The 13,821-nt window shown below is 43.1% G+C and overlaps 1 protein-coding gene across 15 annotated transcripts in view; it reads left to right on the top strand.

Annotated features, from left to right (window-relative positions):
* Positions 1-1,849: 1,849 nt before the first annotated feature.
* Positions 1,850-13,821, top strand: part of NEK6 (NIMA related kinase 6) — an 81,506-nt gene continuing 69,534 nt past the window's right edge. For 3 of the 15 annotated variants that reach the window (XM_009689575.2, XM_009689549.2, XM_068914439.1), the window contains exon 1: positions 3,304-3,442. Coding sequence is in view for 2 of the 15 variants with exons in the window: in XM_068914428.1 (XP_068770529.1) it covers positions 7,031-7,132 (102 nt within the window). In the remaining 13 variants the exon portion in view is untranslated. The other 12 variants (XM_068914435.1, XM_068914429.1, XM_068914428.1 and 9 more) reach the window with 10 other exon arrangements.

Genomic DNA, 13,821 nt, shown 5'->3' with positions numbered 1-13,821 from the left:
GAATCTTTGTACCCTCAAGAAATAAAGAAATTTTCCAATTTAATTTTCTCAACCCAACCCCCACTGATATTATGCATTTACTTGTTGTGCTTGGTTCTGTTGGAACAATTGGAATAAAGTAGCCTCACTAGCCACCGGTTAGTACAGCACTGAAACATTTGGGTTGTAAATAATGAGGAGGAGGTGGTTATTTTATAACCATAGTGAGTATTAGCCATACAAGCTTTAGAGGAATGAATGCTTGTCTGTACTGGAATAGAAGACTATTTCCTTGTTATTTAGTTTAAAAATGAAGATATTCAAAATATTTTCTCATATATAATTATCCATTCCTTGCAGGCTGAACTTCAGCCTTGCACTTTCTGCTGAGTTCCTTCTGACAGTTGTATTGCTGTGATGGTAAACACTGTGGATTAGAATAGATATCAACACATTCTTGAACTGTATACAATAATTAAACTGATTAAATGAAAATGGTTAGCTGAGATCTGTGGATGTTACACCCTTTATTTAAATGGATGTGCATAAAAATATACTTCTTTCTTACACCTCAGTAGACTTGATCTGGAGACATAAAGCCTAATCTTGCAGTCCTTGGACACAGAACTTGCCCTGAGTTCAAAGGGAATTTTAGTTGGGCAGGGAACGCAGGATTAGTACATTGTGTTAAATACCACCATGAAGAGCCAGGCTGCAGGATCAATTAATAGCTGTTCTTAAAGTGACTGAAACAGGGGAAAAAATAATGTAAATTTCTTATGAAAGTTTCTTATTTTGGGGGTTGTTGAAAAAAGAATGTCATACAGAATAATAGCATATTATATGAAAGCCAGTCTATTTCTGTCAAGACTTAATTGAGGAAATTTAATTTTCTTCCCTAACTGAATTGCTGTTGATAATCTAAAGTAATTCTGTCTGGTCTGTCTAATTTAGCAACGGAAAACCTGGATCTTGGAGCTGTGCACAAGAATGTAGCAGATTTTTCTAAAACAGCTTTTCTGAATAGAAAGGCAGTAACTTATGGCAGCATGACAAAAGATTTTTTTTTTTATTTTGATGTAAAACACTTCAGTTCTTGTACCTCAATGCACTGACACTCCCTTTTTCAGAGAAAGAAATGCATTTTTGCAAATCAACAGACCTTGGGAAAATTGAGTTTGGACAAAAAACTGAATTCATTTTGTTTCTCTAAGCATTTTCCCATGTTTCAGATTTTGTACTGATAGATTGATGATATGATTTGCTTTAAAACCAGGTGGCCTCTTACTTTCCATCTGTTGTGTCTATTGCTCTGTCTCTAGTGAGAAGCATTGCATAGCTGTGCAGGCATCTGTACCCTTGAGAGAAAACTCTTTATGCTATCAGAAATGTTCAGCGAGAGAGAATATAGTTCTGCAGTATCTTAAATGTGAGAAGTATCAGAAATCTGAGCCTCTGGAAGGATCATGTTTACACACACCCAAAGCGAGCGCACTGAGTTTATATTAGCATTGTGTAAACAGCTTTACAACAAAACCAAAATCTAGCGGTGACCTTTTCAGAAGAAATGGTTTCAGATCTTGCAAAATCACCTGACCACCCTGCAAACATTTGCTGTATCTTTTTTGTCTCTCTGGATTCCAGAGGTGGTGCTGCTTTAGAAAACATGTTTTCCCCAAGAGTAGAAGTTTTGATGAAAAAACGCCATTTGAGCTAAGATCGGCCATGATTTCTCTGGTCCTGCAAAACAGAGACTTACTGTCGAGCTAAGATATGTGAGCTAAGTCTGCTGGAAAAATTGACTTATTAGAACCAAACCGTGTTAGGTAACAGGTTGCCCACAGCTCTGATTTACATGATGTAGTCAGTCGACAAACAGGGAGGCGACGCGGCAGCCTGGTGTTCTGCTCCACGTGGGCTGGGAGCGTTTATCCAAGAGAAGGCGCATGTTTACGAATGTAAACACAGAGTGCGCGGAATAAAGTCTTTTCCGGGCCACTTCCAAAGAATGTAAGTAACAAACCCCCAGTGCTTTGGGGAAGGGTGTCGGTGTTTCTGACCGTCCTCTCTAGACAGCCGTACGTGCAGCGGCAGGACGCCTGGAGGACTCTGCAAACCCGCAAGGGTTAGGGCACAGCGCAAAGGGCATCGGCGTCTCGGGCGTGTTCCAAAGAACGGAGGTCTCCTGGCGCGGGGGGGTCTTGTTCTGGACGCCCCTTTCTGCCTCTAAGGAAACAGCTTCCTCTTGCACACCTGCCTTTGCCATCCCGTGCAGGTCGCAGTTATAATCAGCTCCACACTAACTGCTTACATCAATTGAACAGGGTTGGTTAGAGGATTTTTTTTTAATTGTATTTTTTCTTAACTGGCAACAGTCCTAGCAGAAACGAAGTTATACTAGCGAAAAGTGCTCGTGCTTGCGTAGCTTATTTCATGTGCTGAACTGGTATTGGTATCAGTTACAAGCTGGCACTAGCAGTTTCCTGCTGTGATAGGACCTCGGTGCTAGGCTGGTTTACTGTCATGCCAGCAAACTTCTTCTGCTGTAGCTAGGCCTTGGATTACAAAAATTGACAAAATATGAGCAATCAGAAATATTTCTCACCAGATATGCTCTCTGTTACTGTATGCCTTTCACCCAGTTTAGACAATTAAATGAGAGCTGTTAGTTTCACTTTTATTTATTGTTAAGTTCAGTTTCGAGTTTTTCTTCACTTGTAAAAAATACTGTTGAATTTAGACTTAAGTATACTAAGGTTACTAATGCTTTTGTCTTCATCTACAAAGCACTGCAATTCGTGAATTTAAAAAGGAAGAAAAAATTTCCATTTGATTAAAAAAAAGGTTCTACTGAATTCCTAAGATCATATATTTTAGACCTAGACCCGTTTAGACCCCGATTCCTGCAAAAAAAGTCATGCACTTTGCTTTAGACATGTGACTACTGCTCTTACGATCATTACGGCTACTCCTTCTGTTGGTGATGTTTAGCACATGTCTTTGCAGGAGCAGAGCACCTAATTACATGTCCCCATAATTAACGTTACGTAAGAGGATCAGCGAAAGACAAATGAGAATACTGCGAAGGAAAGTCTTAGCTGTATAATTTTGCCATTGTTGCAACAAATTTCTAATTCTGTCACTGTCGCCACTCAGTTTGTATTAGCCCCGCAGCGGGGAAGGAACTAATCCCTGGGATCATGAGTGAGAAACCAGAGGCTGAAATTAAAAATGGGGAAGTTTGCAAATGAGCACTGCGCAGTTTTCGGGGAAGGACGTGGGCACTTCTGACATGCGAGGCCCTGGCAGCGGTAATTTTCCGGGGGAGTAAAGGCCGCGAGCCGGCGCGCTGGTGGGAGGGCTCTGCTAATTCTGTTTTCCCTAGGCTAGTTTTGCTTTTGCTGTGACTCATCTCAGGACATGGAAAAACCCACAAGTTAAAACGGAAGTAAAATCGGCGCAGGTAAACGCTCTCCGTGCCGCCGGGGTCGGCGCCCGGGAACCGAGCTGGCTTTTGGGCGGACTTCAGGCGCTTTGGTGCCGCCGCGGCCGCGCAGGGGCCGGAGCCGGGGCCGGGGCCTGCGGCGCGGCCGCCGGGCGCGGGGGAGGCCCGGGCGCCGCGGGCAGCGGCGGCGGCGGCGGCGGCAGCGGCAGCGCCCGGCGCCGCCCCGGGGCCGTCCCGCCGCGCGCCCCCGAGCCGCCCGGCCTGCGTGGCAGCCGCGAGCGCGCGTGCCCGCGCGCGCCGCCGCCCCCTCCCCCAGCGCGGCCGGGCCGGGTGAGTGGGGGGGCGGCGGGGCCGCGCGGCGGGCTGGGCGCGGGGCCGGGCCGGGCCGGGCCGGCGCGGGCGCGCGGGAGGCGGGAGCGCGCGGCGAAGTTGTGTCCGGGACGCGGCGCCGCTCGCTCGGTGCGGGGCTGTGGGGCCGCCGCCGGCTCGGGCGTCCGCGCTGCCCGCCCCGAGGGGCCGCGCCCGCACGGCCACGGGCGCTCCGCAGGTAAGGGGCCGCCCGCGCCGCAGCACAGCCCGCCTCGGCGGGAGGGCCGCGGGCCGGGCCGGGCCGGGCCGCCGGGCCGGGGGTGTGCCCGCCGCGGCTGCCGGCCGGGAGCTGCCCGCCGGCGCGGGGAGGCGGCAGCCGCGGCCGGGCCGCCCGGGCGGGCCGGGGCGCCGCGCGGGCGGGCGCGCGCAGCGCACCTGGCTGCCGCCGGCCCGGCCCGGCCCGGCCCGGCCCGGCCCGGCCCGGCCCGGCCCGGCGCGGGCGGGCGGGCGGGCGGGCGCTGCCCGGCCCGGCGGCGGGAGGCGGAAGGCGAGGCGAGGCGCGCGGGTCCCGGCCCGAGCCGCAGCGCGCCGCCCCGGGGGCTCCGGGCCCCGCGGCGCCTCGTGGCCGCTCCTCTGCGCGGGGTGCCGGCGCGCTCGCTCGCTCTGCGGCTAGCTAGCACGTGCCTGGGCAAAAGTGAGAAATAAACGGAGATGTCGTCAAAACTAGGACAAATTTGGATCTTACTCGGTTGCTTTCCAGAGAGGTGTTGTTATATAGCGTTGTTTTAAGATTTTAGCAAAGTTAAAATACTGTAAAATAGGAATACTTGCATAGTTTTGTGTGGTGTATGTGTGATGACACTTTTTTCTTTTTCCTTCTTTTTTTCTAACCTTAGAAACAGTAGTGCTGCCAAACACTCATGCCTTAGCTTAGTGGTTCCCATACAAGTTCCGTTTGCATGCCACTCTAAGTGACACTGCCATATGAAAAAGGCCCATTATGTCCTTTTTATACGTTTTTTTTTTCCTTATCTTTTCTATGAGATTCTTTGTGCTCTTGTGTTCTTGCAGCTCATGAAAAGAACTTTACAATTCTTTGGGAGTCCCTAGACTGCAATTTGAGAACTTTTCTTTAGGTGCTTCGTATTTTTCATCTCTTTTGTCTGCCAGCTCCTGATGTCCTCCTGAGCACTTTACGGGAGAGGAGCATACATATTCTCAGAACGCTTTATTTTTTGTTATCTTTAAAAAATAGGAAGTCTGAAATAAAACCAGTGCTTCAGGGATTACAGCATTGCCTTCTAGAGAGAGTATATGCTGTTTGAGTTGAACTGCAAAATACCATTTTCTTCAACATGTTATTCACTCCAGAGTGCGATAGATACTTGTTGAGAATAATGGTGGACTTTGGAGCTCCATCTGTTTGTCTGTTCACACACGCAAAATATTTCTGCCAATGATAATTGCCTATGGCATCATTGCGCTACAAGTAATTTGATGGGAAATATTGTAACAATTAGAAGTCCAGTGATGCAAGTTCCTGACACATTGTGAATGACTTGCTGTCATTTCTATGTCTCCTTTAAAAATTCATTATTGTGAATCATTGTAAGCAACTGTTTAACTTGCGGCATTTATACTGTTTTCATGTTTTGATACATCTCTTGACATTGAGTCAAAACTCTTTCCGCTGTTACTTTTTTCCTGTCGACATTCTCTGTGACAGTCATATTCTTTTAAGCAGCAACAGAAAAAAGGAGGAAAAAAAAAAAAAAAGAGGAACTTGTCTGAGATGTGAACGTTGCTGCCCCGTTTCCTATGGCTTTATGACTTAGACGCATAAAAATGGGGGTTGGGAGGAGAGGAACTTCTGTTATGGTGGAAAAGGAGCGAGCGTCTTCTGTGGGAAGCGAGATTTCTAGACTGGATGTGAGTGACGGTTACCACCCCAAGAGGAACTTGTCAGAACAGAATGAACATTTTCCGCGCGTACAAAGCACTTTTGTTTATTTTGTTTCCCTGCTGCCTCTGGAATTCTGTTTCTTGACAAATGTGTGCTTTATGAGAGAGGAGGGGCACATAATTTGAATATGAGTTTTAATATATATCTTTAAATTACTTAGTATGTATTTTGTTAAGAGAAAAACAGGTGAAATTGAGTAAGTCACACTTTAAACCCATGCTGGGAACCGGACATATTTTGTAATACCTGCCTCTTATGATCCTGCCCAAAAGTTTTAATGTCAATATGTAATACTTATGCGTATATTGATATTATTGAGCCTGTATTGACTCTTTTCTTTGCTCCTAGTAATGGAGGCTGTGCCACAGAAAATAGTGGGAAACCCGGAGATTTATCTCACAGCATGTTTTCTGGCTTTATTCAGACCTAGCTGTTTGTCTGAAGGTCCCTTTAAATGGCTTTGAAAAGTTTTTTTTTGCGTGCTGAATGATCTGTTAATAATTATTTGTTCAATGAGCAATTTTTTGAAGTGGGGATAGGAGCAGACATAGCTGACTTTATGCATTTTCTGCCTTCTTAGCTGTAAAATCGGGATAGTTATTAACAAATTGACCTCCACCTCTGAAGGTGTGTACGCTCTCTGTAGAGGTGTAGGAGATGAGTTGGTGGATATATTTCACGTTTCCTCCTACTTTCTGTGCTGTCAGATATGTTTAAGCTCCAAGTTATGGAACATACATACTTAAAAAACAACATGGCAATACAGACTAGACAGTATGAACTGCAGCAGTCAGCAAGTGGGGCAGGCAGTAAAAATTAATGTATTCATTCCAAATTTAAGGCAAGAAAATTGTTGTTGGAAGAGAAGGAGAAGTACTAGATAAAGATGCCAAAACCTGAATGATAGAGCTGGGCATAATTATAACATCTGGGGCTTGATTTTTTGCTTTTTTCCTAAGTGAAAGCCCGGTTGGGATACCCACTGTTACAGAAAACAGGTTTAATAGCTGGACTTGGGTTTTTAACTTCTGTCCTTCTAATTCACTTTTCTTAGATGCTCTTGCTATGGAAGAGAACATTCATAGCAAAGAAAGCCGTAACAATTGCCTTTATCTTTGGCTAATGAGCAAAATAAATAAATGGAACCTCATTTTAGAAGTTTTTTAGTATTCTTTTCTTTTACTATTCTGATATTTAGTATTATTAAAATTCAACACTTATCTAGGTGAAAAGCAGCCATGATGCTATTAGAGTTTTGAGCACAGAATTAAGATTAAGGGAGTCATGAATATGTATTCTTGCTCTGACACAAACTCCTGCATTTGTCTTGGAAAATGACCAAACGTGTCTATTTTACCTTTTATGTGAACACTGGTGACTGCTTCAGCATGCACCTATCCGGACACTCTGCTGGGCTGTTTGCAGGAAATTGTGCGGTACGTGTCTTTGTATCCTGGTCAAAGGCAAGAAGTCTGTGACAAGCAGTGACCGTTATTATGCGATGCCGTTCATACTGTTGCAGCGTGCTGAACGAGAGGTGTGAGAGATGGATGCTGACTGTAAGAAACTGGTTTCAAACGTAGTATGTGGAGACGTTTGATTTGAAAAATACTCGTCACTAACAGCTTTCAACTTGTTTCTGCTTGTGAAAACCCTTTCAGTCACTTTTGATAGTGAGTAGCTTCAGCATAATGTTTAGGATCTTAAAGGACAGAGTTCATGAAAAATGTTCCGGTGTATAATATGATTCAGTTACAGTTAGAGGTGTCTGTGGAACAGACTTATTTAGAGATAGTAGCAAGATATACGTGTATATATATGTAAAATATATGTAAAGAAATAGATCTATATATCTATATATTTTTGAGGAGCAAGTCAGAGGGATTCTCTCCATTGCTATCTAAACATGATAGCGTATGTAGAGTTTGTCTGAAAGAGGTTACGTTATGTATCTACTTGCCAGACTAAGAGAGTTCTTTAGATTCAATCAGCTGTTTGTTTGGTGTCCTAATGTTTGGAGAAAAGTACTCTGGGAATGATCTAGGAATCTGACTTCTACTGTATTTAAATTGCCTTTTCTTTCTGCTTCTGTGTGCACCAAAAACATTCTTGCAGTATTGAAAGCAAACTTGCTTTCTCAAAAATAATTCATGTTTACATTGATACTGTTTATCACCAAAGGCCCTAGAAACATGACTTTCGACATGGAAATGGTGAGCTACTCTGCTATTGGTTAAAAGACAGGCATGGCGGTAGAGGAAAATAAAAATGTTTTCAGTACAGCTGTGCATCACTAAGCTGAACACTTGAAAAAGAAGTGACCTTTTCCAATATAAAATCATATGAAAGTTACTTTTGTCCATTTTAGATAACCTTTAAAACTTCGGCCTTTTAAAGACTGAGGCCTTCAAAACAGTTTCTTCTGTTATTAAGTCTCATTAACTCTAATATGTTTATAACAGTCAGCCCTTCTCTTGCAAAGTTTATAGTACGAGCACACGCAAGTACTTATCAAGTTCTTTGTGCTTTTCATCACTAGATCTCTAAGTGCCTTAAAAGATAAGAATAGATTATCTGCAAACTGAGGATAACAGAGTTAGGAAGGTTTGATATGTCTCAACATCCCGCCGAGTGACTGGATGGCTGAGCTGATACAACAGCTTGATGCTACCAAAAGGGACAGTTTCTCTTACTTTCTCTGTTTCCCCTGGGCCAGTGCTGGCACTCATCTGACTTTCAGTGAGCTGCTTCAGCAGAGTAAACTGGCATAAAACTATGGAAGAAAAAATGTCTTGGTTAAGCGAGGGAGTTGAACCGGTTTACCTTCTGTACTGCTGAAAGAGCGATTGCTGTTTTCCCTAGCTATGCCTCCTCCTTTCCCCAGAGAGGAATTGGTCCACAAAGGGAGCAAAGGACGGACGCAAAGGAGGGATGAGGAGGTGCACCTGGAGAGCTAGGCTAGGTCCTGTCAGTGGCCACAGTTTGGTAGATCAGCTCAGCTCAGCACGAGGCTCAGCACGAACATGCTCAGGCCCCAGTGTTGAGAAGAGGCGCTTGATCTGGTTTCCTGATTCAGTAATCTGGCCTGTGTACGCTGCTGGGTGCAGATTTTAGAATACCTTTTCAGAATTCCTGGGACAGTAGTTGTACGGTCTCTAGATGGGAGAGCAAATTAAAAATGGTGAAGTAGAAGTCCAGTAAGTTATATAGGTACGTGGTGCAACGTTTGCCTTTTAAAGGTCACCGTCTTTAAGGGCATCCAGGCTGCAGAAAGCAGACTGCTGATGCCACTTTTTTCAATACTATAGATACTTAACTTATCTTCTAGTAGAGCTATGCTAAGATGTTTACAAGTATCTTGGATTTTGATTCTTGAGCAGTGAGACATAGAGATGATGCATGAAGAAATAACAGTACATTGGATATCAGCATGGATTTGCTACTATAAATTGCAGCAGCCTCTGAAATAGGCTCCCGAAAGGAAGTGGTAGGATCCCCACTAGTGTTGAGTTTGGGCCAGACAAAGCAGCAGAGGATGCTCTTCAGGGAGCGCTAGTCTGCTGGCAGAGGAGCACGCTGAGTGTGATGTAGTAGATCTCTTCCATTTCTGGATTCCATGGTTGACTTTTGATTTGCACCTGAAGTTAAAAGGAGAAAAAAGTGTTGAAACAGAGAGGTAATGTTGGACTTGATTAATTTTTTTTTTTTTTAAGAACTTGTGTGCAAAATCTAGTTTAAAAGTATAACTTTTTTCATCATATTGAGATTGCTGCAGTATGTCTAAATTGCATAGAAAATTAAGTCCTCCAAAATACTTGTTTGAAACTTTCTTAAAGGGTTTTTGATTTTATTTAAAGCTAGATTGGAAGCTGCTGTCTTTCATCAGCTGGAACGTGGGACATGGGAACAGAGGTTCTGTGTGAGCTGTGATTAAATGGCCAGGTCTAGAACTTGTAAGCTCAGCTCTATTTAACAGGAGAAAACCATGTTTGTTTGTTTGTTTGTTTTTTAATAGTGGTTCAAATGCAGCAGTCCGTAAACCTATCAAATCTTTATATGGATAGGTAGGTCTTTTTCTATCTTGGATTATTTTTATACACACATTGGATTGGATCGGATCGAGAATACTTCAAATTCTAACCTGTGCTAAGTATTTAAACATCTGCGCTTGCTCCAGTTGCCGTAGTTCTGCATGTGTGAGAAGCCTTTTGAGTTGTATTCTTTTTAATACGTTTAAAAATGTTTCAGAAACAAACTACTTCTATTTTTTTAATTAAAAAAAGATGTTCTGTATCATTTAGCTTCTAGTGTTTAATCATATGATTTAATTTATTGCATGGCATGATGCAGTAAATTAGACTTTTTTTATTTTTTTAAATTGTATTGACACTGAAAACTGTGCGCAACATGTTTACTTTAGCTTGGTGCTACTTCAGGTGTCTGCTGTCATGGATTCCAGGCAGCGAACAGCTGTCTGTCGCAGATGGGCAAGGAAAAAACTTCCCCTTAGGTTCTTGCTTCTGAAAAGGTTTCCATACAAAACCCGTAGTAATGGAATACAACCTTTTAGTCAAATTTGAGATTCCTGTTGCACGTTTAAGTGAACTGACAGCAGCCTATTTGAGACCAAATGGTGTAAGTGAAGGAGAGACTAGGAATTTTATGCTCCAAAGCATTGTTGAAACCTCACAAATTTTTATTTACAAGTCGGGAGGCATCATTTGTTAAATCTCTGCTTTTTAAAAGAGGTGGATTTAGAGTTACAGGATATAAATTTATAAATTCCTTTTTTAAAATTATTTTTATTATTTTTATTTTTATTTTTTAAATATTGCCCGTATCAGGTTAGGACAGCATAATGCTCGCCCAGAGTGCCGCTCCTGCTTCATTACTGCTTTTGATGTAGTTGCATATCTAGGTTTACTTTTTCTTCCAGTGATTTGCAGATACTTTATGAATTATTTCTTTGGACTCAGCTGCATATTGTCAGTATAGGTGGTATTGCCTGTCCTGTTTTTGTACTGTATTTTACACAACAAGATCATTTGCAAGCTATCAAGGAAGCATGTAGCAAATCCACATTTTTAAAACAGTCAAAACACAATGAAGTTCCAAAAAAAGCAGATATGAAAGGCCTGAAATGTTTTTGTTAAAATTGAATATTTTCTGCTAAGATCTCAACATGGTAGAAATGGAAAAATTATATTGTTGTTTTGAAAACAGGTTTAATGCACAGATCTCCATGAACTGCTTTTTAGATCAGAACCTGTCCTAACTGGACTTGCTGCTTCATTGTTCTATGAGCTGGCGCATCCTGACGATTGTAAAACATATTAAATAGTTATGGAGTGCCTGAATGTGATATGTAACTTTCACAAAATGCAGAAGATGGCAGTTTTTTTATATATATATATATATATATGTATGTATGTATATATATATATATATATATATGTATGTATGTGTGTGTGTGTGTGTGTGTATATATATATATATATATTTAAATAAATTTCTGCAACTAGGATGAAGTTTTTCCTGTTAATTTCCTCACTATCCGTTTTTTTTCTGGGCTGTTAACTGATATGTTACAATCACTAGGTTACAGTCTTAAAATTTCTGTGTATTTTTTACTTTGAGTAACTTAGATCTTTAGTCCTGGACTCCAGCCGTTCATGTGAGTTTGTTTATCACATGAAGAATCAAAATATCTGCCAAGCTACTCCTCATCAGGAGGAGTACTCCTCAACAGGACCCTGGGCACCAAGCGCGGTGGGTTAATGCACTGGCTTTTCAGGAAGGCAGCTGAGAATTCTCTGCCATTTTATCAAATTATTGGGCTGATTTTGATCCTAATTTCAGGCTACTCTCTTCCCTTGTTTGCCGTGCCTCGGGTGCATGCACCGCTCTCGCCCATCTGCTGGCAGAGCGATGTGTGCCAGTGCTCCCTAATGTTTTTCAGGCCAGGCTACTTGGGTAAGCTTTAACCACTTATAAACTAACCGAACTGAGGAATCAAGTGAAGGGTAGTGAACTTGAGCGTGGTAATGTCAAAGAGGGCGGTGATTAACCTTGAGGAGGGGGCATACACAGAGGGAGAGAGGAGTGATAACGTTTGGACCTGCCATGGCTATTTATGAAATGAAGGGCTGTCGGCAGCCTCGCTGGTGCATCCCGAGATACGTGCTTGGGCATTGCTAGGAGACAGCTGAGGGACCTCGCGGAGCGTGTCTCCGTATCTCGTTTCAGCTCAGCATCCCACCTTGCAGGCTGGAAGCATGGCCTGGTGTTTGGCCCGGAGCAGAGCTGCCCAGGACTGGGTGCACTGGCAGGTGTGCTGTGCATTTTGGGGAAAACAACTGCTTTGTTGCGCTGCGTAGCAATGAATCGCATTCCCCTCACCTAGCGCACTAGTATCTCAGGGGTCAAAAATGGACCAGAGGAGAACGGTGCCCAGTGCAGAAGCTGCCTGAGCAGGTGCTGCTGCACGCCCGCGGGAGGATTTGCAGGTCTTTCATTTTGCAGAGCTCGGTGACAGTTACTGTTCTCCAGTTACTTTTGTCATTTGGTCTTTGAGCTTTGAGAAGCCCACTTGTTAGGAGGCGGGAAATATCCATCAGCCTGTTGAAAACTCCTGGTGTACATGAAATGGAACTTTAAATCCATGCTGACAGGAAAAATTGGTGCTGGATGGTTCGGATTGCTCCCTTTGAGGGCTGGTGGGTGTGCGAATGTGTGAAGTGACACGCTCAGGGGAAGCAGAACCGAGCGGCTTCATCCGCGTTACTGCTTCTCGGTGCCTGCTTCTGAATCGGCAGCTAGCTCCTGGCTCAAGTGGCACTGAATAATATAAGTTTCAATTTTTCCTCTTTCTTTAAAGCTGACTGTCCTCTTTTCTGCTGGACAGTAACTTCTTCTTAACCTAGTGAATTTTAAAGCATTGAATTGCAGATCAGAATCCCTGTGGATGGTGCAACTTGTGACACCATTGGGGAATGTTGACCTACAGGATGCATTGCCACCTCACAGTAAATTCGATACGATTCCTTTGAAGAGTTTAAATTTTAGTCTCTGTCCTGCTGTTGCCCTCTTGGACACTTGTCTCTACCATCCTGAAAGGAAGCAGTTTTTGTCCTTGGCGCAGCCTTTTGTGTTTCTTGCATAAGGAACGCTGTGAACGTCAAGACTGTCTTGGAGAGTGCCTGCTGGTTCAGATTCTCAGGGCACACGTGTGTCAGTGTAGCGAGGACATAAGGAGAAAAGCTGTAGTTATTTAACACTTGTTTTCCCCAAAGAATAGTGACTTAGGTTAAAACAGACATTAGCAAACATATAGAACGCGAAAGTTCCCTTCCTCTTTCATTCCTGACAGTTCTGCTTGCTCTCTTGCGCTGTGTCAGTATTTCATTAATTCTTCCATCAATGAGCTATGCCAAAGTTAAATATCAAAAATGGGAAAGAACAACAAATGTTAAACTAGAGGGGAAAAAAAAAACTTGAAAAGTTGTTTTTGTTTTGTTGGAATATATTCATATATCCCAAAGAAGCAAATAAGTCACAACTGTATGTGTCTGCATGTTACCCTTGAGTCAGTTTGGAAATCTAAATGGTGACTTTCAGCTGTCACTATATTAAGAACCAGTGCTGCCTTTTGTGGCGGTCTGTATATACTAAAGTCAGTGTTATGTAGTAAATATTCTTGCTGTGTTTTCATAATCATTCTACTTAGAGTAAGTGCTTCTTGGGTGGGTATTACAAATCTGTTAATCTTTATGGTATTTATAGGGTAATTTTTAACTCTCTTGAGCTCCTTACTTCCTTACAGGTCAGTTACTCAATTTATAACATTGTGTCAGTTGTAAGAACTGTACTCTCCATGGGTAAACAGCGTTGGGTACAGTTCTTCACCTGTATTTGCTCTTAGTTTTTGATACATTAAGGTATGCCCTAACTTGCTCTGTGACTTGTTTATTGGGATTTCTTTTTGTCCTTTAAAGTCGCTATGATGACTTATTTTTAACTATTGTGCTTCCTAACTAATGCAGGGAGAGGGAAAAACTTGCAGTAATTCTGTCTCTGAAGAAAAGACTATTAGTCAAGTTGCAACTACTTAAGTCAAAATTGTTGC

This window comes from Struthio camelus, chromosome 20 (genome assembly GCF_040807025.1).
Source record: "Struthio camelus isolate bStrCam1 chromosome 20, bStrCam1.hap1, whole genome shotgun sequence".
Lineage (NCBI taxonomy): Eukaryota > Metazoa > Chordata > Aves > Struthioniformes > Struthionidae > Struthio > Struthio camelus.
This window is presented reverse-complemented; position numbering and strand designations above follow the sequence as displayed.